The sequence below is a fragment of the Podarcis muralis genome, chromosome 2 (assembly GCF_964188315.1).
Source record: "Podarcis muralis chromosome 2, rPodMur119.hap1.1, whole genome shotgun sequence".
Lineage (NCBI taxonomy): Eukaryota > Metazoa > Chordata > Lepidosauria > Squamata > Lacertidae > Podarcis > Podarcis muralis.
Window position 1 is genome coordinate 82,310,888 of NC_135656.1, and position 26,590 is coordinate 82,337,477.

General features: G+C 39.5%; 1 protein-coding gene across 1 annotated transcript in view; it reads right to left on the reverse strand.

Annotated features, from left to right (window-relative positions):
* Positions 1 to 68: 68 nt before the first annotated feature.
* The window catches only part of DNAH12 (dynein axonemal heavy chain 12), a 93,602-nt gene continuing 67,080 nt past the window's right edge, over positions 69 to 26,590 (reverse strand). The window contains exons 52-74 of the mRNA XM_028719107.2: positions 26,169 to 26,309; positions 25,231 to 25,472; positions 24,787 to 24,934; positions 22,836 to 22,981; positions 20,803 to 21,017; positions 17,908 to 18,100; positions 17,589 to 17,781; positions 15,840 to 16,012; positions 15,458 to 15,598; positions 14,571 to 14,729; positions 13,680 to 13,824; positions 13,233 to 13,383; positions 12,714 to 12,967; positions 11,593 to 11,733; positions 9,743 to 9,880; positions 8,477 to 8,710; positions 7,677 to 7,865; positions 6,481 to 6,584; positions 6,043 to 6,247; positions 5,704 to 5,841; positions 4,789 to 4,880; positions 3,196 to 3,263; positions 69 to 1,598 (exon numbers count right to left, since the gene is read on the reverse strand). Coding sequence (XP_028574940.2) covers positions 1,408 to 1,598; positions 3,196 to 3,263; positions 4,789 to 4,880; positions 5,704 to 5,841; positions 6,043 to 6,247; positions 6,481 to 6,584; positions 7,677 to 7,865; positions 8,477 to 8,710; positions 9,743 to 9,880; positions 11,593 to 11,733; positions 12,714 to 12,967; positions 13,233 to 13,383; positions 13,680 to 13,824; positions 14,571 to 14,729; positions 15,458 to 15,598; positions 15,840 to 16,012; positions 17,589 to 17,781; positions 17,908 to 18,100; positions 20,803 to 21,017; positions 22,836 to 22,981; positions 24,787 to 24,934; positions 25,231 to 25,472; positions 26,169 to 26,309 — 3,801 coding nt within the window. The 3' untranslated portion in view covers positions 69 to 1,407. The remainder of the gene's footprint in view (positions 1,599 to 3,195; positions 3,264 to 4,788; positions 4,881 to 5,703; positions 5,842 to 6,042; positions 6,248 to 6,480; positions 6,585 to 7,676; positions 7,866 to 8,476; positions 8,711 to 9,742; positions 9,881 to 11,592; positions 11,734 to 12,713; positions 12,968 to 13,232; positions 13,384 to 13,679; positions 13,825 to 14,570; positions 14,730 to 15,457; positions 15,599 to 15,839; positions 16,013 to 17,588; positions 17,782 to 17,907; positions 18,101 to 20,802; positions 21,018 to 22,835; positions 22,982 to 24,786; positions 24,935 to 25,230; positions 25,473 to 26,168; positions 26,310 to 26,590) is intronic.

Consider the following 26,590-nt stretch of genomic DNA (forward strand, 5'->3'; position numbering starts at 1 on the left):
TGCAGGTAAGTAGAGGTTTTTGGTACTACAGTTGCAATAGGATTTTAAAAATGCCAGAAGTACATATATACTCTTTAAAGTTTTTATTGTTGCTTTTAGAATTTCATTAAAAAGATTTAAGAAAAAGCACAAATCCTCCTCACCTTTCTTCCACATTTGAAACAGTGAAGACTTCACACTCTAAGCAAATGTTAAAACGAAGTGTGACGTTTTATGTATTGAAAAATGATCCTTTGCTTCTTGCATAGCCCATATCCATTAATAACTTACTATAAATACCTGACCATAAGACACTCTGTTATGCATGCCCACAAGTTTCCCCATGAGGATTACACGAAGGTTAGCAGAATTCAGAGACATGAACCTGACATGTGAAAAAAAGATCAGAAGGCCAGACATTTTTCATCACAATTCAAGAATTGCTAAAGGAAATACATTTCTCAATAGTACCCACTCAGAAATATCTTAAATGCATGCGAATGTAATTAAAACAGCTTCAAAAACACAATACATTAAAAGCTGATAAATATCAGACAACATATCATTATCTACACTTTTCATAAACCTGGGGACATGATGCACCCAAATTTGAGGATTTTTAAAGTCCCATTGATTTTATTGCAAGATAAACCAATGGGTTCTCAATTACCATTGAAATCAATAGTGCGTAAATGTTCTTAACTTTAGTTAGACAAATGCTTAGGACAAATTTCCAACAGGTTCTAATTTATTTACATATCTTTGCGTTCGCTGTGCCAGAGTAGGCATAACTAATCCTGGCCAGTACAATGTCACATTGCAACATTTTAGTTTACCATTCTTTCTCCACCATCTGGGTGGGAAAGAGACTCTCCCCACAGTTTCTCCTTGAGCTTTGAGTGACTGGCTGCTGGCAGCAGATGCTGCACCACAGAAGGTGCTCACTAGTGGGTAACTGGCACTGCTTATATAGACTCTCTTCTTCCAGGATGCTAGGCAATTGCTAGTGCTATTATTCTGAATAGCACCCTGTGCACCTGTTTTTTCTGCTTTTCATGTGATGCCTTGCACCACTTCTTCTGAATCCACACTACTGCTCTGGGCAAGTTGAATGGACATTAAGAGATGAAAGGGGAAAACCAACATCTGTAAGCAACAGGAAAGTGATCCTTCAACAGCCTCAAAATGCCTTGTTGATACATTAAGTAAGCCATTATTTCATCCTAGCAACTGACAATATTGTTACAAAAGAACAGGAGAATACATTGGTAACTTTACAAAGGAATAACAATCACGTTTAATTTTTAATTGCAAAATACTGCAATCAATTTAGAAGTTCAAATGATCAAACTACATCAGTAACAAAGTTCTTCACTTAGGGGAAGAAATCCCCCGTCTTGTCACGCTTTGATTCTGAGTTTTTCAACATTAGTCATCCAGCTGGCAAAGCAGAGCAACCCCTCGCTTAATCCAGTGCTGGACTGGTTGATCAGTTAATAGCATTAATGCAATGACAAAGTTAGTAGAATGCCCAGTGGTCGAAAGGGTTCCTTTACGCTCACTTGTCTTGTAGAGTGGACACATGTAAGCATTTGATTTTTTTATGGCTGTTTTTTTTGCTGTAAGGAGAAAAAAACAATTTTTATTATGCTCTGTTAAAAAATATTGAGAAAACTGTATTGCATAAATAATGTCAGTGCTAAATAAATATGTTTTTTTATTCAGTAGAGCCTAGGAAAAAACTACTGTTCAACTTTATGTAAGCAACAATTTGTAGGCTACCCTGTAACACAGCAGAATCAGTTTCATCAAGAGGCAAAAAAGAACAGCCACCCAACATGATGCATCTGTTGCTGGATTGTATGAATTCAGGCTGCAGGCGGGGCTATCAAAGTCATAAGGGCTGCCCCAAGGGTATATCTAAAAATCCTACGCCTACCAGATCTGCAAGTCAGGGAGGAGATTCTAGCTTAGACTTCTCCTTGACAAGTTAGTTCAGGGAGTTTGGTTTGCTTGTTTTTCTTTTACATCTATTTGTTTATTCAAAAATATACCCATGCTTTCAGCTCTGTAAGCTGTTGATGTGGTTTGGCAGGAATTAGAGAATAAAATAAAATGAGACCTAAACATATCTAGGAAATTAAATTTAACCATCATCCAGGAACTGGGCACCATCTTAAACCAGTGACAGGAACTCTGCATGACACCAGCACAGCCAAAGTAAGGACTGGATCCAACAGCACTCAGAGTCTGCTTGAGCTTAACATCAGAGAGCATTCAAAAATCAGCCCTCCACCCAGAACATCTGGAAGGCACCCGAGTGGGGAAGGCAGGTGTCATGTAGTCCTGCAACAGGTACTACAGATGGCATTGCTGCTTGGCTTTTCAGCTCTGATACTGAATGAAGTCTTCGTGTACATCCAAGCTCCTACACGTGTAAGGAGCTGAGTAATTGACCTTAATGTATATGCAGTAATACATTGATTTCCAAATACTATTAACTTCTGAATTGTCAAAAGGTATTGAAGTTTAACAGAGATGCTGAAGTAAAAGAATGCAATGCTGGATAATAATCACATACTATCTATTTAAGGACAGTCTGAAAGTGAGCCCATAGATTTGACTTGGGAGCCACAGACCCAATTACAATTCTGTTTACCCATTAAGTCTAAGTTCACCATTAAGTTCACCCACATGCAATCCAACCAGACTCTTTACACATTTAGCCCTGAAATAATGGCCCTTTGATAACTAATATATATATATATTGCTTCTATTTCAGGAGTAATGCACAAATAGGTTAAATAATAATTATAATTCAATTGTCATGCTTATGTTATCCTGACGAATAGGACACTACATGGATGAACATGAAACAAAATGCTATTCTTTTTTGTTAACCAGTCACTAGCAAAAGAAAAATATTTATGTTGCAGTTTCCAAACTATGTCCAGGATTCAGATTTAAAACATGCATTTTAAATTAAGTCAGCAAAAGAATACACAGGAAGGAAAAGAGTAAATCTCTTCTCCAAAGAAGATTTCCCAGATATTTAGGAAAACAGAATATATATATATATATATATATATATATATATATATAGTCAGAAAGTGCAAACAAAGCAATCTAAGAGGTCACTGAAGATCAAAGTGATCTACTATACAGAAGGATGGGACATTTCCAGTTAATTATTTGCCAAATATCCAGTTTACTTACTTGGCTTTATCCATATAATTGGCATTGCATCAAAGAGTATTTTAGGATATTGTTCAGCTAGAAGTCCCCTGATGAAAGAAAAAAAATGAACAGTGAGAAACAATTGTACACAACACACATAATACTGGCATAGATATTAAGGAAGCTCTGAAAAAGAAAGTGTAATAGAAATAAGAGGGTAGAAAAAGTGTTGTGAAGAAAGGAAGATGGAAGTTAAAAGATGTCAGAAACCTGAACTTCCAAAAACAATTGCTCCAAAATAGTTTTCTGGGTGCTCTAATGAGTTAATGAAGCTTCTAAATTCAATTAATTGTGTTTCTTCCATTCTAGTTGTTAGAAAAAAGGTTCCAGTTGGTGAAGCTCCAAGTAGTGTTAGATGGAAATTCAGATTAATGTCTTCATAAAGCGAGACTTTAAAGTAGTAGCAGAACCTCTGGACCGCAAACCTACTAAAGGCCCAGCAAGGCCTGTGAGAACATTTCCTGTAACCATATTCTCTAGTCCCATATAGGATTTCATATGGCCCCTTTGAAGGCATCATAACTGAGCCCCTTTGAAGTTGTCAATTTGAGGGCATGATTTTAATTCAAACTGCATCTGCAACAGGACCAGCCCACCCATGAGGGAAGGTAAAGCAACTGCCTCAGGTGGCAGGATCCATAGGGGCAGCAGATCCCAATGTAGATTTTTACTCCCCTCCTTGTTCCTGATTGAGATCTTCACTCATCCCTTCTTGGCCAGTGGAAGGGTGGTGGTGCCATTTTGTGGTTTACTTCAGCTGTCAAAATGTCTTGGGCTGGCCCTAACCTACAAAAAGACATTTTTCTTCTGGAGACAGTTTTGCTAGATGCTTGGCTGCATCTGCAGATGGACAAAGGAGAGCTTGCTGTCATTGCCAATGAGCTGATCATCACCGACAGCAAGCCCTTGTGTAGCAGTTAAAATGCTGGATTACAACCTGGGACACCAGGGTTCATATCCCTATGTACCAATGATCCATACTGGGTAACCTTGGGCCAGTCATTGTCTCTCAGCCTAGCCTACTTCACAGGGAAAGAGGGGAATATGTATGCTGCCTTAAGCTCATTGGAGGAATGATGGGATATAAATCTAATAATAAAAAAATCATAATATTGACATCACTCAACAGACAAGTGAGTGGCCCCACCCACCACTGAAAAGTGGCCCATAGAGGATAGGACAGTTCTGCCATCTGGTGCTCAGGCTGAAAAAGGACACCCTCTGCCATTTTAAAAATAACTTAAAATCATGATTTGATATTGTAACATGCTGTAGGAATACTACTGTTGTTGAGAATGTTTTCAAATATTTCAAGCAGAAGTTTGTCTTCAAATCAATATAGCAAATAATACATGACTATATTTATAAAAAGTGTTTCGATGGCTAGAACAAATACATTCATATTGTTTTTCAATCTAATTTGATAGAGGAAAGTACTGTAGTCTTAAAATATTATTTCAATATTAAAAATATGTCAAGATATTAAAAGAAATTAAATATTAGCATGCATGAAGGACATGGGAAAGCACTTTAACACATGCCAATTAACTGCACATTTACTGAATTACTAACTTCTTTCTGTCCCAGCGGGCTCCATCTAAAAACAATCCATGAATATAAACACCATCTTCTGGAGCAACTTTAGAAGTGTCCTTAGGAATAACCTAAACAAAACAGAAATACATTTTCAAAGAATAAATAAAGTTGCAGTTCCATTTTTTTTTATCCTGCTTTGTTTTTTCAAATGGTTTGTGGTATTGATGGTGGTGTTAGAAACACTATTTTGGCACCAAACTTTCCAACACAGACAGCCAAAGCATGAGGGGCTTTTCAGTGCTCCTATGCCTTTAATTTAAAATTTCCTATTTGCAGGCCCTACCCATCTCCTGCTTCTTGTTGACAATGGCTGAAAGAGTGGCATCTTACTCGCCCCAAACAGTCTTGCAATTTATACCTCTTTTAAAACAAATTTTGCTATACAGGCATTGACTGCATTGAGAGACAAAAGTGTGCACTAGGGCACAGGGAGGATCTGATTCCTGAATCAGGATAAAGGAAATTTCCCCCCCTTTATTTCCCCCCCAAAAAACTAGGTGCGTCCTATGGGACGGAGCGTCCTATGGGACGAAAAATACGGCAATTATGGAAAAGCAACCTCCTATAACAGCATTAAAGGGCTCTAGTATGGAAGTAAGCACAATTGGTTCTGAAAGTCCCCTTAACTTCAAAAGTTGTAGACCACTTGGCCTGGCAACTGCTTGAGAAATATAAGCCAAAGTCCCCTTGGGCATGTGAAATTAGTTTTCTTTGGATCTGTGTCAGCTATATTACTATATTTCTTTGGATCTGTGTCAGCTATATTACTTGTGCTTGACTTCACACAACAAAAGAGGAACAGGTATAAAACCCTTTACAGCGTATGAACACCAAAGATTAGTAGCAAGCTGTATCCAATCTGAAAAATGTGGCTTAAGCAGCTTGTTATACCTGAAATTCATATCCAAGTAGATCAATAGGAACAGTGTATTTTCGCGCATAGTTCTGCATCGCTCCAGTTAAAAATGCTTGCGTGAAGAAGAACCCTGACAGCCAAAAGACACAGGGCTTTCCAGATTCATACCATTCCTTAGAAGAAGAAGAGGAGATTAACATACTGGCTATAGATGTATCATATTTTACAAACATGTAAGTAAATTATGCTGGTAAAAAACTCCTTTACTGACAAGATTCCCAAAATACATTCCAAATGTTATGATTATTTCTTATTAAACTAATTCATCTATTAGAAATTTACAGTATTTAGTAACACAATACTTCTTGCTTTACCTGTAAGAATTTCAGCCTTTCTAGGAAATCAAGGATATAACTTCCCAGTGGTTTCAGACTTGGGTATGAACGCTTAGCCCAGTTCTCAGCAACTTTTCCAACAAGGAGACTGCCACAAAGAGCTTCCAGTTCAGAATCCATCACAACCAGTCCCTTAATGGCTTTCTTCAAGTTCACCAAAGTTGTACGTATGGTTCGTATTAAACTAAATATGCAGAAACACAAACACAGACATATCACTAAAATTACCAGTTATAAATGGCCTGCAAATGTTGTATCCACTAATTTCAAAAATGATACTACAATGTTATGATGGCTGTACTACAAAATCAACTGTTTCTAGTGTAAGCTTACATGGATTAATGAAATCCATGGGAGTTTAATATATTAAAAAAAATAATGCTGTAAAATATAAGTATAGAAAATAATTCCCCTTACTTGTTAAAGCGCTCCATTTCTTGTACTAGCACAGTGTTCATACTTTCTTCATATCTCACAGGATACTTGAGAAGTGCAGCTTCAATATCATAATCACTTGGAAGCTAGAAATGTTGACATATTTGTTTCCATTTTGACAAATGTAAATAGGTAAATAGGTTTTCATTTATTAATTCTGTGATAACATAATAAATTGACATGAAAGCTCATGCTGAATGAATGATGGTCAAATTCTTATTGCCAACAATATCACCATTACCTCTTTGTGTGCTTTCTAGATAATTCTGTGCTGTCATATAATTCAGATGGGAACTGAAGGTGGCTTTTTAGGGACCACAGCGCAACTCAATAAATCATTACCAAATGAATCTTCACTAGTTCGAACTTTGCAATGAAAAAAGTATTAACAGGAATATTTAACTGGCTCAGACCTGGTAAAGCTGGCTATGTCTATACCAGTTGTTTTCCTAAGGTAATCTCCTAGGCCACAATAGTAATAGGTAGTGCAGTTTGCATCTGAACCCCAACCCATGTGTTTGAGTAGGGCTCCTCTTTGGTTTTGTTCTAAGGAAATCTATTTCTTTGTGAAATAAATTAACTTTCATACAATGTCCCTTACAATGTTTGGACAGACACTGCAAAGGAAGTACCCTCTTTAGGCTTGCCACTTGTTTGTGGGTAAACTGTTGCTGTCTGAAATGGCAAAGTGATATGCCCACTCATATGTAAACGGTTCTTGTGACATTTACAACTGACTTTTTGACATATGTAGTGCAAATACACAAACAAGCAACACAGGCGAATGAGCCAGTGAGGCACAGATTAATATTGCTGTGACTAATGCTGTCGTTTTACTCTTTTTAAGTCTCATTGTTGATGGGGCAATATGAACACAATGAACATGTGGTGGTTTCAGGAATCCTAACCAGGTTCCAGTGTGGGGCTGAAGCTTGATGGTGACTGAAACAGAAAAGCAGCACTTTTCTGAAGTTATAGAGTTGAAGGATGAAACTGATCTTGCTATGAACCTCGTACTATGTGCTTGCTTCAGTACTCCTAAAACGCATGATCAATTTCAGCATTGGTACCAATACAAAATATATCACAAAGTCTCCCCCTTCTGCAAAGAAAACTCATTGTGTAAGGAAGGGCCTGTGCGTGTAGAGCATGAAATTTCTCTAGGAAAGACTAAATACCTTGCTCAGGATGTCATCTGCAATTTCATACAAAGCAGTGTCACCACCACCTGAAGACCCTCCTTGATGGCTTCCTCCTTGTGTCAGGATCAGAGATTCAAAGAGGATTTTTGTTTGCTGGAGATCCTTTGAGATATCTACATTATCATGCAATCCAAACACTTCTGGCTGCTGACTGAAAGGGAGATTCTAGGACAAACCACATGAAGTTCATTATAGACTGGATGGCTACTAAGTATTTCAGAAAGAGTCCCTTTAAGTCAAGGACAGGGAACATCAAGACTGGGGGCTTAGTTAGGCCTGCCAGACCTCCCCATTTGGCTCACTAAGTCATTGTGACCAATCCACACTCACCTGACAATCACCTGATGTCATATATCAGTTGTGGGTAGTTAAATGTCGGCTGAGCTGGGCCAAAAGGGGTTTCTGTAGTGCTGCCCATCAGCTAATAGGGATTCAGAAGCCCCTTGCAGAATTTCAAAGACCACACACACTTGTCTTCTGAAGCTCCAATGATCAGCTGATTGACCAGGATTCTGAAGTACCAAAGATCAACTGAGCATCAGGGCTTCAAAAGGCTACACCAGACTCCTTGCACAGAGACATGCACAGCACTTTGAAGTCGCAAGGATAAGGCAATTGTTGAGGCTTCAAAGTGTCACCTCACCTAACATCAGTGTGACCTTAAATTTGGTCTGCAGGGGTTTGGGAGATAAAGATCTGTCCCACAAGTCTCATTCCCTTCCCCTATTTTAAGTAAAGTTGGTATATGACCCAAGTACAGAGAAACAAGACAGTACCTTAATAAATTCAATGTAGTCATCATAGGTACCTCGCGGTGGGGCATAGTAATTGCCACTAGGAGAAAATAAATACTGAGGATTTTCAACTATTTCTGGGTTGTAAAAGTCAGCAAGCATAGTTAGTAGTAGGCGTCTGTCCCAATCATCTGTCACTCGCCCTCCATAGTTGCATTCACCCGTAAGGTAAGATATTGCTTCAAATGGAACATGTTCATATTCATTTATAAATAACTGAAATTGGAAATAAAATAGTGGGTTTAAACAACTTTGCACTTTGATATGGCTTGCTCACAATACAACAGATAAGCAAAGTTTGGGCAATATCGATGAATTTATTCAACTGAAAGCATTCTATGCATATCACATTTTATCAATATCACTGGTTATATCCAATGCTAGTTCTGCTCAGAGCAGATCCACTGAAGTGAGTGGTCCCAAGTTAAACCTGTTCATTAATTTCAATTTTTAAGTAGGTCTAGCATTGGATGAAACCCTACATATAATATATAAATTTTGTAAACCACATTGAATTTAGATTTTCAAAATAATTCAATTAGTTTATTTAAATAACCATTGCTGAACATATGAATGAAGTGGCATAGGGAGCTTTTGAAATTACTGTTATAAGCATCCAGGCTATACATGACATAATACCTTACATTCTTATTTGCTCTAATTTACGGATGGTTTGCATGATGAAAAGGTGCATAAATCATATATGAACTCTTTGATCAGAATCTAGTATTTGAATAACTTTAACACAGCATATCTAACTGCTGATTAGCCAACTGCTAAAGGCTTGTTTCAGCATACAGAAACTATAGTCTGCAGCTACAGATTAAGCAACATCCTATTATTTGGCAAGTGTACTTACAGACCTGTGTTTTTTAACAAACAAGCAAGCAAGCAAGCAAGCAAGCAAGCAAGCAAGCAAGCAAGCAAGCAAATCTTGAACACTGTTCTAGCTAACACTGGCTCTGGTATTGTTTTTTGAGATCCCTCAGGATCTTTCATAAAGAACAACTGCCACCCATTCTCCCCCTTTTTTGCACAAACCACCTCAAATTCCTTTACACAGTGGAGCTGTGTTACACAGAACTTCCCAGACATCACCAAATTGCTGTTGACAACAAGTCTTGGTACTCATGCAAAAGGAAGGATGAATACTTGTACCAACATTGGGACCCTAATGCACAAGTGAAATCTATTTATGATTCTTTACCAAGGCCCTAGATGAGCTGCAGAAGGAATAAATATCTTTACCTGAAGCTGTCTTACACTGATACGCAAGTCTGATTCATTAAATCCATATGGAATATTCCATCCAAGAGGCCCAAATTTCTTCCTCTCCTGAACAAGAGCATGAAAAAAACAGACTCCAAAGAGCAGTTTCTCCCATCGCTTTAGGAAATAAAAACAAATGGAAATAGGACAATGTAACCAAAGCTGAAAAAAGTATATCAATCTACAATCTATATACATGTATATTACTAGATATATTAGGATAAATTTATATACTCTAGGGTTGCCATACATCCAAAATTTCCCAGACACAGCCGAAAATCTGCTGTCAGGAACAGTGTCTGGGCAGAAATTGCTGAAATGTCTAGGGAAATCTGGATGTATGGCAACCCATGTCAGCAGTGTCAGCAATTTTCCTTTAAAATAGCTCAAAAACTCCTCTCTCTCTCTCTTTTTTTAGATAGCTCAACAACTTTTGTTTTAAATACAGCAACTCTAATATGCTAAATGATATCACTCATTATCCTGAATGATACGGATACATCTCAGGAGTCCCATTGCAGTCAGTAAGTCCATACCTAAGTGGATATCTTTATTCTTCTCTGGCTACATCCACTAAACATCATTTAACCTACAGAACTTCAATTGCCTATGTCTCCTCCATTTCCAAGTTCCTAGAGTTCCTTTGACCCTCCCCTGAGCATAATTTCCTGGGCAGAACATCCCCTTTAACTTTTAACTTTCAATTTTTGACTCTCCTATGCAGGAAAGCTTTTAAAGGAGAAATCAACCATTGTACTACACAATGCAACATGGCTGAAAGTTCTATTTCTCCACAGATACTCAAAAAGAAAGTTTATTTTTCTCTATTGCAATTAGTATTTTGCACTATATTCAGCAATAATAAAATGGGATGGTGGTATTATTGCTGCCCTGATCTATTTGAAAGAAGAATGAGATAGGCCTCCTCCTAATTTTCTAAGTAGAAGGCAGCTGAATGGAAATCCTACAAATTATTTGTCTAGCAGAGGGAGAATGCATGCTAACAGGTAGATGATAGAAAATACGTGGACAGAAGCTATTGTAAAACAAACTATGGTGAATACAGGCACCATACATCCATGCAAAATATAGGTCTATACTGTACAGTTGACTTGCAACTTGCACACAGCTTCACGTGCTTGGCAACTGGCCAACTGACATTGCACAAAATAAATGCACACAAGTCTTAAATGCTCTTTCCCAGGGCTGGAATCAGCTTTCAGACTTGCTTATTGGAATCTGGGAAGGTCTCTTGTGGGTTTTGGGAGGCTCCCACGAGATCATGCAGGAGCCTCTCAGAGCCCCCTAAGCAAGGCCTGCTCAATGTGCTGGCTTCCGAAAGGTAGGGATGGTTGCGTGGGGGAAGTTCCAGCATTATTTTGAGTATACAGTCATACCTCGGAAGTCGAACGGAATCTGTTCCGGAAGTCTATTCGACTTCCAAAACATTTGGAAACCAAGGCGCGGCTTCCAATTGGCTGCAGGAAGCTCCTGCAGCCAATTAGAAGCCACGGAAGCCGTGTTGGACGTTTGGGTTCCAAAGAACGTTTGCAAACCTGAACACTCACTTCTGGGTTTGTGGCATTTGGGAGCCAAAACGTTTAACTTGCAAGGCGTTCGACTTCCGAGGTACAACTGTACAGTACAGTACAGGGTTTCAGCTTTATGCACAATCCCCTCAAATGTAACTCTCACGAAAGATGCAACCCTGCTGTACTTTAAATCTTAAAGTTAAAGGTCATACTGAAGACCACAATCTTGAGCAAGCAAAACAACCAAAAAGCTTTGTGGATAGTTAACATGTTAACAACTTCCGAGAGAAAATTTACCTGTTCCTTTCCAGGGCACCCAGCAAAAAAGGCAGGATCAGAAAGAGGATCGGAGACGTAGGACTGAAGCAGGTTTAACCGAAGGCCTGTAGGAGGCTCGTTTGTCATCTTAACACCATTCTGTAAAATGGTTACTGGAAACTAGGAAAAACAAGTATGGCAACAGCACCGCATTAGGAGATTTCCATTCTTATTTATGATTTCTGTTCAATTATTTGGTATAGAAAGTGGTTCAAAACAAGAATGTAATATATTGTCATATAATTAATATTCCTATTCTTTTTGTGTCCTGATATCTCAGGCACAAGGGATCTTCAGATCAAGGGACAAAATAGGACTGCCTTGTGGACACAAGGCTGCATACAGACAGTATCAGATGTGTGTGGCAGATAAAGCTGCAGCTGCAAACAAACAATTGAGAACTTTCAAGTACACCAGGGGACAGGGAAACTCTGCCCCCCAGACTAAACCTGGTCTACGGGGCCTCCCAGTTTGGCCCAGGAGGCTATCATGTAGAAGTGATGCCCCAAATGGGAAAGGGTGAGGTTGGGAAAGGGCGGGGCTTTAAATGGACTTCCCAAGCTTCCCCTTTCAACCTCTGATTGTTACATAACAACAGGCCTTGATAAGAGAATTTAATAAAAGCAACATGAATATATTCATCCTGTGTATCAAAGGGTGGTATTCAATGCTAGTCCTATTCAAAGTAGACACACTGACTCAGATGGTGGTGTTAGAGAATCCTTCTCTTTAAAAAAGGAAGGGCTAAAAAACTTAGCAAAAGGCATGATCATTTACAGATTACGCACCTCTTATTTAGTACAGAATATAAAATTGTTTTATAAGTACGCAGTTGACAAGACACTCACACAAATCGTCAAACAAGAGGAGCCAAGGTCACAGGACAAAGAGGTCATAGGACAAAGCAGATGAAGGCAGGAGATGGACTAAGTGAGGAAAGAAAGTAGCTGCAAATTCTTCCACTCTCATGCATTTCCTGCCTTGGACACCAGGTGGAAATGAAGACCCATGGGACAGTTTGACACTCATAGAAAACCTATAACATGATTTTATAGGTTGTTACATCTCTCATTAATGGATCCTTGGGAAATAAAAATTACCTTGGGTGATGGATAACTAGTCAGCCAGAGTCTGAAAGTGCCATTGCAAGTTTCAGCACTGAACTCTTCACAGATTTTCTCTAGCATTGGCATCCAGGAGACAGCAAGGTGGCAGTTTTGTAAGCAAACCCAAGTCCCTTCCTCCATTCCTGATCTAATCATTTTTGCCGCTATTGGTCCTTGTCCCTGTCCCAGAGATATGGACTGAAACTTGTTTCCAATCATATTTTTGTCATTTGCAAATTTCAGAAGACCTGTCATGAAAGGTGTCATATTTTATTCTGTGTTAATTGGAAAAGGCAGAGTACAAAATGCTAAACTGAAGCTATTTGGATCATTTCATTTTCACTTATCAATGCAGATGACTAACAATCAGATTTGTGTAAAAAAAATTAAGTAATTTTTATTGATTTTAAAATATACACAGTTTCAAATTAATCTTTCAGAGACACATGATGAATAAGAGCCTTAACTGGAAGACTGATTCAAAAGAAAAATGCACCACAAAATTTAACTTACTGGCCATAGGATCTGCTCCAGGAGACAGAACAAAGATGAGTGGGATTGTAGAATTTGAATCTAAGTAGCTTTTTGTTAGGTCAAATGGTGGTGGCTCAACAAATTTCTTTCCAAGTTTGTCAGTCACAAAGGTGGTTATAGCAGGTGAAATCTGTTTTAAATGAAATCTTCAGCATAAAATAGGATTTTGTTGCAAAAAACATAAAATCTAGCTTGTTTCATCTAGGACCACTAAATGGTAACTATTTAGGGACTTTGAAGAAATAGAAATCTAAATCTTGTAGTCAATGACTGTAATACACACATAGGTAGTCTCAGCTCATAGCTTAAGAGCAATCTTCCTAAAGAAACTAATATTAAATTGATCTGAATATTTGAAATAGCCTTAAAGAAACCAAGAATGCATTTGTTTTATTTCATTTTTGAAATTACGTTCATGTATTTTACCTTGTCAGGTCTCAGGCATCGAAGAACAATCATCTTCTTTATTTCATTCAGGTTTGTATTCCATGGTTTTGGTAAGGGAACATTTTGGGGTTCTTTACTGTCATAGATTTTACGCCATTCTTTGAGTTCTTCAGCTATATGACTCCTACAGAAAGTGTAAACTAAAAATGCTTAGACTTCAGCTTTCCACTTAGTAAGAGCTCTTCCAGATGTCAACCTTTTCTAGAGCTCATGGTGCTTGCGGGCGACCCACAAGGAGCGTGGGGCCCCGTGGTAGCTTCAAAATTGCTCTAAGGCACCCAGCACAGATTGCTGCTGTGGTGCCAGAAGTCCTATCATCATGCTTGTTGGGCAGCAGGCAGGCCAGAAGTGGGTGGTTCTACCTATGTCAAACCTCTTACATCTGTAGCCAATGAAGTTGTTGCCATGTATCAGTTGTCATGTCTTGCTTCATTGAATTTAGGTGCTCTATAGGGCAGGGGGATTGCAATGGCAATATCACTACTGCACTAACAGTATGTACTGTATTTTGCTGTCTATAAGACACCCCCACGTATAAGACGCCCTCTATTTTGGGGGACTCCGATTTAAGAAAATGGGGGGAGATCTATCCGTGTGTAAGACGCCCCCAAATTCTGGACATTATTTTTTAGGGGGAAAACCTAGTCTTATACATGGGAAAATACGGTATATGGGGTGGGGCCCAGGGCAGGGTGCAGAAGTCCACTACTTGGTATTTGCTGGAGAGGGGCTCTAAGGTCACCTTATACTGACCTTGACTATAGGAAAGCCACATCCTAGCACTCATTCCCCCCCCTCTACATTTATTGAAGAGGGCTTGTACCTCAAGGAAACAAAACTAGTAATGTTACAGCAGATTTTCTGTTTTACCGTAGTCCTTTAAAAGCAGTCATATCACTTGCACGGCAGAGTTCATCCCAGCTTTTATCTTGTATCCAAGATGGATCTGGATTCTTGTGTTTGCTCTTGAGGCCAACTCCTCCAGTTAATAAGAACATAAATTCTTGGTGCTCTATTTCTTTTTTAGCCCTATTTTAAAAAACAATGTTGTTTTAAATCTACATCATTATTCTAGTTTGAAATGCAATTATGCGACATAATATTTTCTTTAAAAAAAATATCACAGAATAATGTTAATGTATTGATTTATAAACTTTTGCTCCTGCAGTTAAAATGACATGCTATTCTGGGCAACTGGGTCAGAGCTCATGTCCCACTTGTAACAAACTTACTACACATTTTCTGACAGTCAGTGGTTCTCTGGAAAGCATGCCTCCGTCTGCTTTTATTCACTCCTACCTACACTTACTAATGCTCTTGTGTAGCTTAGTTGGGTTGTACAGGGACTGGGGGAAGCACTCGTGCAATTTCACCAATAGGATCCAGTGGTGGAATTACAAGCTGGAACACCCCTGTCCAATTCAACAGTCAAGCACCCTCCAAGACTGAAGCAGTGAAAGGGTCTATGGAAAAATGAAAGGAAACGTGTGGACAGAAAAGAGGCAAAGAATTGAGAAATGAGACAATCTGACAAAATAGCTAGAGTGGCTAATCTGCACAGTCCAATTACACCCCCTACTTCATTAGTTGTGGTGGAAGCAGGTTCCTCAGGCTCCGTGGCTCCAATAATTTGCCAGAGCAAAAACACTGGTGCTTGGAAGACAACTGCTGCTTGTCTTGTTTTTAAGATGCTCCTGCCTAAAGAAATCAATGTATTACTAGTTAATCAAAAGATTCCAGGAAACAGAGCCTCTTACATTAGAAGATTACAGCACAATAAAAATGAAAACAGCAGCTTATCCTTCTCAAACAGGGAACGGCAAACGTTGCAATACAAGTTGTATGTGAAATGGTCATTCAGATATCGCAGCCTTTTTTCCAAGATTTTAGACTTGTTGCTAAAAATAGAAAAGAAAGGACATATATGTATATTCAATTTAAAATGTTGATCTAAATAAATAAATAAACTTTCGGCATCCCCCACCCCCCAAGAAATTGGTTTCGGTCCAAAAAAATAGGGGTTGTCTTATACATGGGGGCATGTTATACATGGAATAATATGGTACATGTGCTTAAAAATTGGCTTCAGTATTTCAAAACACAACAGGAATTAAAGAACTAAAGTTAGTAACTGCTCACCTGTCATGAATAGAGTTGATGTAAAGATTTACAAACCAACTGAGAGAATACTGGTACATAGGATCAATATTAGCCAGATCAGCAATACTAAAGAACAGTACAGATGAATGCTTTGCAATGGGTCTGTAGCCTTCTCGAGACTGTGCTATTTTAATTTCAGTTTTTTCTGCAATCTAAAGAGAATATATTTATTAGTAGAAACTAAGAAAATGATGTCCAAATGTAGCACATGATATGGCACTTCCCCGTGTTTTCAATAAACAACATTGTAGAAGGCTGGCCCTAAACCTTTTTCTCATTATATTTTCATACAGCAATGGTCCGTGCGATGTCCGTATAATGTCATGGCTTGTGCAGCAAGTCCTATGATCCGACTCCCACTGTGGGATAGAGTCCATGTATCCATGCAAAGCATATTGATGTGAATGAAGGACACCTGGAATCAGGGATCAGAGGAACCAGATCCTTTACAGGGAAGGAAAATGTTTTCACCCTGAGGGTTATATTCCATTGTGGGCAAACTTTCAGGGGACACATAACATGGAGGGTGGGATGAGATGCAAACACATGTTGAGCAATGGATGTGACTCTTGTCTTTGCACAGTCACTCCAGCTATGACAAAGCCAGAGGTTTTCAAACACACACACAAGCACCTATGGATGGGTAAACCTGTCAATTTCAGTTTCTCTGTGTTTCTCACTTTGCCAATCTTAAGTTCAGTTCTCCACATTTCTACACCAGCTCTCAATTTTTAAAAGATCATGAAAATTTTATCAGCATTTTTGTGTGAATTTCTTCTAGTATAAACACTTTTGCCAAGCAAGTTTGCCTAGTATAATGTATTTCTGCATGCTATTTTGACCCCAAGACTGAGGTCTCCCACCCCTGCTTTGCATTATTTACATCAGCAGCATGAGAGCAGAAATGACAACAGGTGAGGCTGCCTCCTTCACACTCCTCCACTGCCCTTGCTAATAGTGTTACAGGGTAAGGAGAATATGGGAACTGTAGTTTTCAAAACGACTCCTACAAGTTCTGAGTAGTAGTTCCAGTAATTCTCTGCACTCGATCATGCTGTTAGCCAGGGCAATAGAACGACAGAAGCAGAGTGAAAAAGTTCCTCTTTTTTTAGTATCTCCTGTTCCTATGTTTGTTCAGCCACCACTAATATTAATGGAAGGAAGGAGTGTGATTTGAGAGTCCTGGGGGCTGTGATAATGCTTAGGGATGAGGAAGGGCACAGAGATGCATGAGGGGGGTATTTTCTCCCACTCAGATTTTGATCTAAGTTGAAGAGGCTTGGGGCTCGTGACAGAGGCAGGAGATCAAAGAACTCTGGGAGGCAGGCGCAGTCCCCTCAGTTTTTTTTGATTCACCAAGCAGTATCAGTCGTTGCACTTATCTAAAAAGGAAATTTCTACAAACCTGCCTACCTCCCTACCAGCTCTACCCATGTAAACTAAAGGTAAATAAATTTATGTTCACAATACAGTAACTGCAGACCACACCAGGGATGGGTCCCATTCTGGTCATCAGCAACCTATTAAAGCTACTTTTGAGACAGAGAAATGCTCTGTATTAGAGCAGCTGCTTTGTATGCGGAGAGGTTGGCCCATTGGTCTGATTTGGGATAAGGCAGCTTTCTATGTTCTTGGTTTTACAGGTTCCAAGCCTGAGCTTGGATAACTTCACAAAAGTGCACCATTCATTTAATACAACAATCACTCACGAACCCTGAAGTTGCTTACCTGCTGTTTCTTTGTAATTTCATTAGACATTAGTTTGGCAGAGTCCAAAATCGTTATGGCACTTTCATCTTCTAAAATATTCCCTTCAGAAGACTGCAATGTTTCTAAAATCTTATTTTCTATATCTTTTAGTTGTTTTTTATTGCTGGCTGACTGGAGAATAAGAGCATTCCGTTCCTCCTCTAATTCTGGTCTAAAAGAAGGATATATATCAAATATTACATACTATGCTGGTTGCACAGGGAGGAGCCACACTCCACATTGAAGCCCATCACCTACCACCCTACAAAAACGCCCTGTGGAGAATATGAACATTTACCTTTCCTTTGCTACAACAATGCCTAGAAGCTGATCTTCAAGTCCTTCTGGGGTAATCATGAAGTTCAGTAAAGAAACCTTGGTAGCTAGTTCAGGCAAATAATGTGGATTTCTTAATTTGGTGGTAATATAAAATTTGAAATCAAAGGAATATTCAATAATTGTTTCACCAAGCCGAATGCAATCCATGCCCCCTGGAGTTGAAGAGACAAACATATTTAGTAATAATAATAATAATAATAATAATAATTTATTTGTACCCTATTGTTTTTCCTATGTACAAAAAATATATATTCTGCAATCAAGCTTTCCCAATTGCAGAATAACATCCGAATTGTGCAGTGGAGAAATGCAGAGGAGCTAGGCAGCATTCTGCATTGCTTTCAGACAAGTCTGATGTTTATTTTAATTCAAGGGAGCTAAAACTAAAGAGAATCCATTTGATTTCTCCAAGTCTCAACATGAATTCAAGTCATGTTCCTGTGGCTGGGTGACTTGAACAGTTAATGGGACCTAGGTGTCTAAAATCTGCCTACTTTCCTGCTTCAAGAGAAATTGTCAGCAGTGACAAGAACACCTAGCTGGAGGCTACAGTGCTGTTAAGGAGCCAGACCAGGTTCCTTGCTCTACCTAAGGCTGGTAATCAGGTCACACTGAACCTGAGACTGGCAGGCAGAAGACCACTGAACCAACTCTTACAGCACTATGGTCTCTAGAACCACAGCCAGAAACCCTCATAGACACCTTCTCTTGGGTCTGAGGAACTGAATGCCTTCTACAATGCCTCTCCAGCCCAGGAGCATGCCAGGTGGGAGGCCCTGGAATGCAGAAATGCCTTTCTTCAGATGAGAGGGTTGGCACTTTAAAATAATAGTTCTCCATGAGGAGACAGAGCCTTGCAGAGATGGACTAGAGGAAGAGCCTCAGAAGAAGTCAGTGTGCTTCCAACCTTTGTTGGAGCAAGTAGGCTCATTAGGCGTTGTCCTTGATACTGCAACAACAAAACTGTTTTTCTCTATGGACTCTTCTGCAGCACCAGAATTAAACAGAAAGATGCATATATTTTTACTTCTCACATGGCCAGGCTGCAGCCTTCATTGGTGCAACAGCAGGGAAGAGGAAGAAAACTACTTCCTTACTGCTATTAGTGTGTATTTTGGTGGCATTAAGCAAATGTTTCCCTCTTAGACGTTTTAAAACTGGTATAATTTACTTTGTATGCATTCAGGAGAACCCAAATTTGTGACTGAGCTGAGTCACTGGCGAAAGAGTGAGGCTTCTTATTTTTATTTAAAACTAGCAGAGTGTATGACAAGAATATCTGCACCTGCCAAAATATTATCCTTTATACAACTGTTTAAGGAAATTAAGTTTGGTCCTTCTTTAAAATACCGCATTTTTCGCTCTATAACACGCACCTGACCATAACACGCACATCGTTTTTAGAGGAGGAAAACAAGGGGAAAAATTCTGAATGAAACAGTGGATGTATCATTTTTGTGCTTCATGCTGTGGCCACAGACATGTGATCTGATGGTGAATTTGGGGTGGCCCAATGCAAAGATCCTGAGGATCCATGTGGATCCATGCTTTTTAACCACATTTTTGCACCATTGCAGCCCCAGGCAACAGTGGGTGTGTGATTTTTGGGGGGCAGGCTGCTATGTGATCTGATGGTGAATTTGGGGTGGCCCAATGCAAAGATCCTGAGGATCCATGTGGATCCATGCTTTTTAACGACATTTTTGCACCATTGCAGCCCCAGGCAACAGTGGGTGTGTGATTTTTGGGGGGCAGGCTGCTATGTGATCTGATGGTGAATTTGGGGTGGCCCAATGCAAAGATCCTGAGGATCCATGTGGATCCATGCTTTTTAACCACGTTTTTGCACCATTGCAGCCCCAGGCAACAGTGGGTGTGTGATTTTTGGGGGGCAGGCTGCTATGTGATCTGATGGTGAATTTGGGGTGGCCCAATGCAAAGATCCTGAGGATCCATGTGGATCCATGCTTTGTAACTACATTTTAAGTGGGGAGTGAAGGAAAAACACAGAAGGGACAAGAGAGCGGTGTGCAGAGAAGCAGCTGGCTAAGAAAGCAGGAGAGAGATTTTACGGGAGGGAAGAAAGAAAGGCAAAAGTTTCCACAAACCGAAGCCAGCTTTCTCTCTCCTCCTGCATGTTTTCTGGCTGCCTGCGAGGAGCACGGAGAGGAATTAGAAGGAAAGACCTCTGCTTTCCCCTCTGCTTGCCTGGAGGGGAGGGGATTTGCCTGCTCTTTGTTCCGTTTGAGCAAACACAGCAATGAAACAGAGGAGGGTGGGCAGTAAGACCCTGAGGCAGAATGCAGGAAAGCAACCACTTCCTCTTTTCAGGTTTCCCTCTCCGACACAACGCACGGTTGATTTTTGCTGATTTTTGTTCCTGCGCTCCCCTAATCGGCTCCAGGGACCCCCCCCCCCATTCGCTCCATAACACGCACAGACATTTCCCCTTCCTTTTTAGGAGAAAAAATCTGCGTGTAATAGAGAGAAAAATACGGTAGGTCCTTCTAGCTCTCTTCACTTTACTTTGTAATTGCTGCTTAACAGAAGAGAGTGATCAAACCAGCACAAAACATTACTGATTATTGTATATGCAGTATGGTAACTCGATCTTAAAGAAAATAGTATTAAGGTTCTTCTATTTCAATCTATTACTATACAAGACACTGCATGCAGACTATTTCATAAAATAAAGATCTAAACTCAAACATGCTTTCTTGTATTACCTTCATCTGTTGCTATGGAGCAGTATTTAAGGAATAAAAAGAAAAGTATTACACAATGCAATAAAGTGTACAAGAAATATCCAAGAAATACTCCAATATAGTTTGGAGATCATAATGATTTGTTGTACCTTGTTTAAAAGTTGATTTAAGAAGCAGAGGCTCCAGTGAAGGATCAATTTCTTCTCCAACATTTTCAAGCAGAAGTGGAGTTCCAAACTGAATGCAGTTTTCTAGAATTCTCATGTAGTCTGTGTCTGTGAATTTTATTACACTCAGCCTGTTCTCTTTTTCGGAATTTTTTATCCATTTATTTGCTTGACCCTGGGGATCAATCATTAACGGCCTGCAACATATCAGATTTTCATTTTTTTAAAAAAAGAACGAATGCTTAATAATCAATTACTGCCTACAGCAATTTACTTTTTAAAAACACATTAGAATAGTAAGGTAAGGTAAGGTAAGGTAAAGGACCTCTGGACCGTTAAGTCCAGTTGAATTTGACTATGGGGTGCGGCGGTCATCTCCGCTTTCAGGCCGAGGGAGCCAGCGTTTGTCTGCAGACAGCTTTTCTGGGTCATGTGGCCCGCATGACTAAACTTCTTCTGGCGCATGGGACTTTGTAATGAGTGCCAGAGCAGATGGAAACACCATTTACTTTCCTACCGCATTGGTACCTATTTATCTACTTGTGGTGGTATGCTTTTGAAACTGGATCTCAAAGGGAACTTTACAATAGAATCCACAGTATGGTTATATAACTGGAATCTCTGGATTCATAATCTGAATGATTTACTAGTTTATGACTACTGGGGTACACCTTTACAATATATTTTTTCCTCAGTCTCAGAAATTGATTTGGCATTTGAGTCAGTAACTCTTTTTCCCTTCAAAGCCTACAATTGTTTTAAATTACTAGCTAAAATAATAGGCACAGTTTTTCAGGCTTTCCCCTACTACATCAAAATTTAACTTGCTTTGCCGCTATATGCACCTTTCTGCCTTTTTGATTCATAGGCAAACTGCGTGAAATGCAAACAAAATGCTTTTACCCTCTCTATGACATATATCATCGCTGAGGAGAATGTGATCAAAGTCAGCCTCTCTCTTCAGATACCCCATGAAGTTTGACGTCATATATTTCCCCCATATTTTGTTTCATGTCATCAACACAATAAATCTGACGTCAGGAATCACAAGACAGAGAAACTAGTAGGAGAACACTTCAGTCTCCCAGGACTTTCTATACAAGATCTCAAAGTAGCTGTCTTATTACAAAAGAATTTCAGAAACAAACTGGAAAGAGAAGTTGCTGAATTGCAACTTATTACCAAACTCAAAACCATGGAGAGACCTGGTCTGAATAGAGACATTGGATTCTTATCTCATTATACATGATAAAGCTATTTTTAGCCATCTCACCCCTTGCTTTTTCCTGTAAGACCAATTGCAGTCTTTAACAGTCGTCAACAGGTTTACCACACCTATCAGCCAATCACCCATTCCCACCACCCTTCTGAGAAATACCTCTCCCCACCCTCTCACTATATATAAGGGACTGGTGACTTCTGTTTCAGTGTATCTGAAGAAGTGTGCATGCACACGAAAGCTCATACCAGTAACAAACTTAGTTGGTCTCTAAGGTGCTACTGGAAGGATTTTTTATTTTGTTTCGACTACGGCAGACCAACATGGCTACCTACCTATAACAATATTTTGCAACACCCCCCCCCCCCAATCAATTTTGCTGCAAATGCCCAAGGACCCTCCATCATTACCGGTAGTTCCTTATTCCTGCTCTCTCCCTTGGTCCAAATTGACTGGCAGCTCATCCATACATGGGACATTCACTTTCCAATAGCAAAGACCACAGGCTCCTTGCTGTATAAAATACTGAACAAGATGGGCCAATCGTCTGACTCAGTGTAAAGCAGCTTCCTATGTTCTATGTATTCAGGCTGTCATGATTATTTTTATTTTATGTACTTGACACTTTATATTCTCAAAAAGCAGTCAAATACATATTTAAATCATTTTGAGGACAATTTTGGCCATCATAAAAAGTATATTAGAAATATGAATCAGGGTTATGGAAAGTATAAATATTACTGCAGTAAGCTAATTTTAGTTTAGTTTAGCAAAATAATAGGTTTGCATTACCTACCAACGTCTAGAGTTGTTGACAATCACACCATTGTCTATAGAAAACTGATCTGTTGGAAGACCTGCAATATTCCAGGCTCTAATTTTTATTGGATCACCAAGTGTTTTACTCAGGGAGAAGCTCTCAGAACAAGGTATATTTTTCTCCTGTAAAGACAAATAATTTTTTCCTTAATATCAAGTATTTATGAACTATTTATATAAAACCAGTTAATGGCTTGCACTGAACCTCAGTTTCTAGCAGGGCAAGTAATAGAAAATGAGGAAAGGACACATCAGGCAATCACAAAAATATTTTTCTAAGTGACTACAATGAGTTATAACCAATTATGCATAGTAGGCTCTTGGCTCTAGTGGTGGCTTCTCTGAATGGTAAGGAAAAGGGCAATTTTCACAAAAACCCTTGCAGCCTTCCCTGGCATCACCTCCCACCATGTTTCAAAGGGTCTCCAACCACACTGGAGCAGCTGGGGGGGGGGCACAGGAGGCTGAGGAAGAAAGAACATGCAAAAATGGGCTTCCCAGATTCCATTCACAGAAACACCTGCTGAACTGAAGAGATGTCTAAGAATGGAGAATCAGCTGAATGCAACCCAACTTTTAAGAATATGTTCTGGCTTATAAGCTCTTAGAGGGTATTTATTGAGTTGGGATTGTTTTGTTTTTGGCTAAAGCCACAAAACCACATTAAAATTCCTGAAACCTACTCGAATGTGTTTCCCTGGACTGACAAGAGTGGCCCAGGAAGTGGGGATCCTTGCATACAACTTGGCCACACATTCTTGAAAGCTGCTGACTTTTCCTCCAGTTATTTATATTGTTTCCATCTGTCAATCACATTCCTAGCAAAAGTATATCCAAACATTTCAGATAACACTAAATCAACAAGCAAGCAAAGTGAGAAACAAAGGATCAGGCCATGCGTCCCATTATGTTGTATTCAATGTTAGTCCTTCTTACAGTAGACCCTCTGAAATAAATGGACCTAAATTAGTCATGCTCATTCTTTTTAATGGATCTACTCAAAGCAGCACTAGCAATGGATGCAACTCAAAGGGCAAGATTCAACTAACAAGTCCTGCTAGCAGAAGCCTGCTCATAGACTTCTACAAGCACAATAGGACTCTCCCCCCATCACCTCTACCTCCCCGCCCCCAAATTGACTCAGGGGGTGTTGGGAAAGCCCCCAAAACAGTACATGGAAGAAAGAGATGGAGAGGACATTCCACCTGGCAAGCTGAAATGTTTGCATTAATGTAACAATTGCCATAGTGCTACACTATCAAAGCCATCAATAATTATTTAATTCCATTAATTTAAAAATCCCCATAAACACTTGAAACTCACCCACCATAATCAACAAAATACATTTCACTGTTCCCTGACCTGTAAGTAGATATGAGATCTACTGAAAGAGCCAGCACTAGGAGAGGATTTTGTTCTGGAGATTAATAACAATACTTAACACAGAGGTTTTCAACTTTTATGGGCTGCCTCAACCAACTACACTCTTTCTGAGGCACCCCTGTGGAGCTCAGGAGCCCAGTTGTGTCACCCCTTGCCTGCAGAACTGGCAGCCTCTCACCCTTTTTCGAACACCCTCTCTTGTGGAGTTTTCCCTCAGCTCCTCTCTTCTACCCTCTCCTTGGGAGTCCTCTGGGCAGCTGCAGCTGCCACTCCTGGTCTATGAGCTGCCTCCCTGCCTCAAAGAGAGGTGCCTCTTTGCACTGCCCCAGAGGCATCATTCGCCTGGGGAGCTTGTGGCTAGGGTTGCTGCAACAAACAGCTGTGCAAGCCTTTGGGAGGCAGAGGTGCGAGAGGGCATCAGAGGAAGGGAGGGAATGAAAAATGGACAGAGGGCAGTGTTGTCTGCGGCCTCCTGACCATCATTCAAGGCACCCCAGGGTGCCACGGCACACTGGATGAAAACTACTACTTTCACACAATCTTACTTTACATAGTTTGCTCCAATCTTTTGCACACTCTTGTCGAAATCCAGAAGTGAAAGCACCCAGATAAGCTATCACTCCCGCTGATATCAAGACATCTCCTGTCAAATTATCATATGTGTTTTGAAGGTCATTTGCTGCATTAGACCACCTAGGGGGAAACACAATCTTAAATTAGGTAAAGAAAATGGCCTATTTCATCAGCGTTTATTGCAGTTACATGGGAGCTGTTATAAGAATTAAAAATGGCATTTGTATCTTATTTAAAAATCATGTTGTATGTTATTTAAACAATTGAAATACAGATAATGTTTGGGGACATTTTTTACTTATGTAAGCTAGCTTTTTCATTTTAAAATGTTTCTGTGTATTCTACTAAATATAATTTATTTTATACAACATGTGTGTCTTAAATCTAGTTCTTGCTAGAATCTATTTTCATCTGACCTTGATTTTTCTCCACCAAGTCCTCCGATAAGCTTTTCTGCTCTTTCCAGCTTTTTAGCACACAAGTCCACCTGAAATTCTAGGCGAGCTTTTTCTTCAGTTTTCTCAACAAAGGTTTGTTGCAATGCTTCCAAACGGTCTTCAACCGCTTGAAGTTCAGCTCTTTTCTGATTAAGTAATGCCATCGTTTGTGCCAACGACTGTTGTGCTTCTGCTAAACGGGCTTTCTTAGGAGCAACCACCTATTAGATACATTTAATAAAATTTTACTAAATTTTACTAGGGGTGATAAAGTAATACAACATGAATCTAGAAAAATACATGAAATCGGTGTATCTGGGTGGGATTTACTCTCAGGTAAGTGGGTTACATGGCTTGCTTCCATGCACTGGGCATTTGGTTAAGACTAATGTCCTAAGAAAAATTAAGTTTTCTTCTTTAGCTAGCTTCTACATTTAAATTTTCTGTAAACTCTGGTTACACTGGAAGTAAATTCAATGTTGCTTTTTAATTTCATGCTGCACTTGGGCCTTTTTCACCCAGATGCCTATTATGGCAAATGTATACTGGTCAAAAAAATCATATGCAGGATTTTAAGGGATTTTGGCAGCTAACTGGTCAGTGTGTTGTTTCCCTCCATTTGTCTATTTGCCACTTTTGTATCCCTCCCCTCAGAGAATATCCCACCCTGGGCGTTTCTTTACGTTCCGCCACTGCTCAGTAGTAGAATCTTTCAGACACTTTCAGCCCATTCTAGGGTTAGTACACTATGACTTGAAAAGGATAAGACAAATCACTGAGGATAAGTCTAGCCATGGCAGGTAACCACTATATTTAGATGCAGTATATATCAGATGTGTATGAGAGTATCTTAGAGGATAAATTAGCATTATGTAATAATTTTCAGTGTTGAGAAAAAATAAGGTAAATAATCATACCTTTGCTACTCTGTCATAAACTTCCATTGCCATAATCCATTTACATAAACCTTCTGCTGCTGAGGATGCTTTAGCCACTTTAGGGGGATCAAACTCAGGATTAGTTAGATATTCAGCACGAATCTTCTGCATCACAGATACCTATATGAAAAATACATTACATACAGTTGAATATAAATTTATATTTAGGATCCAGTAATTCAGTTTCTGCTAATGCATGCACCAAGGGAGTATATGCACAGCCACACTTCCGCTTGTCCCATCTTTCCCAAGAGCTTTTTTAGTTGCCCTGCTGTTTCCCCAGGAAGACCCACTGTTTACCACATTATTTATGTACGCAACCACGGCGTCAAATTTTGCTAGCCCGAAGATGGAAAGTGAGCGAGATCCCTAGTAAGGAAGATTGGCAACTTAAGATGATA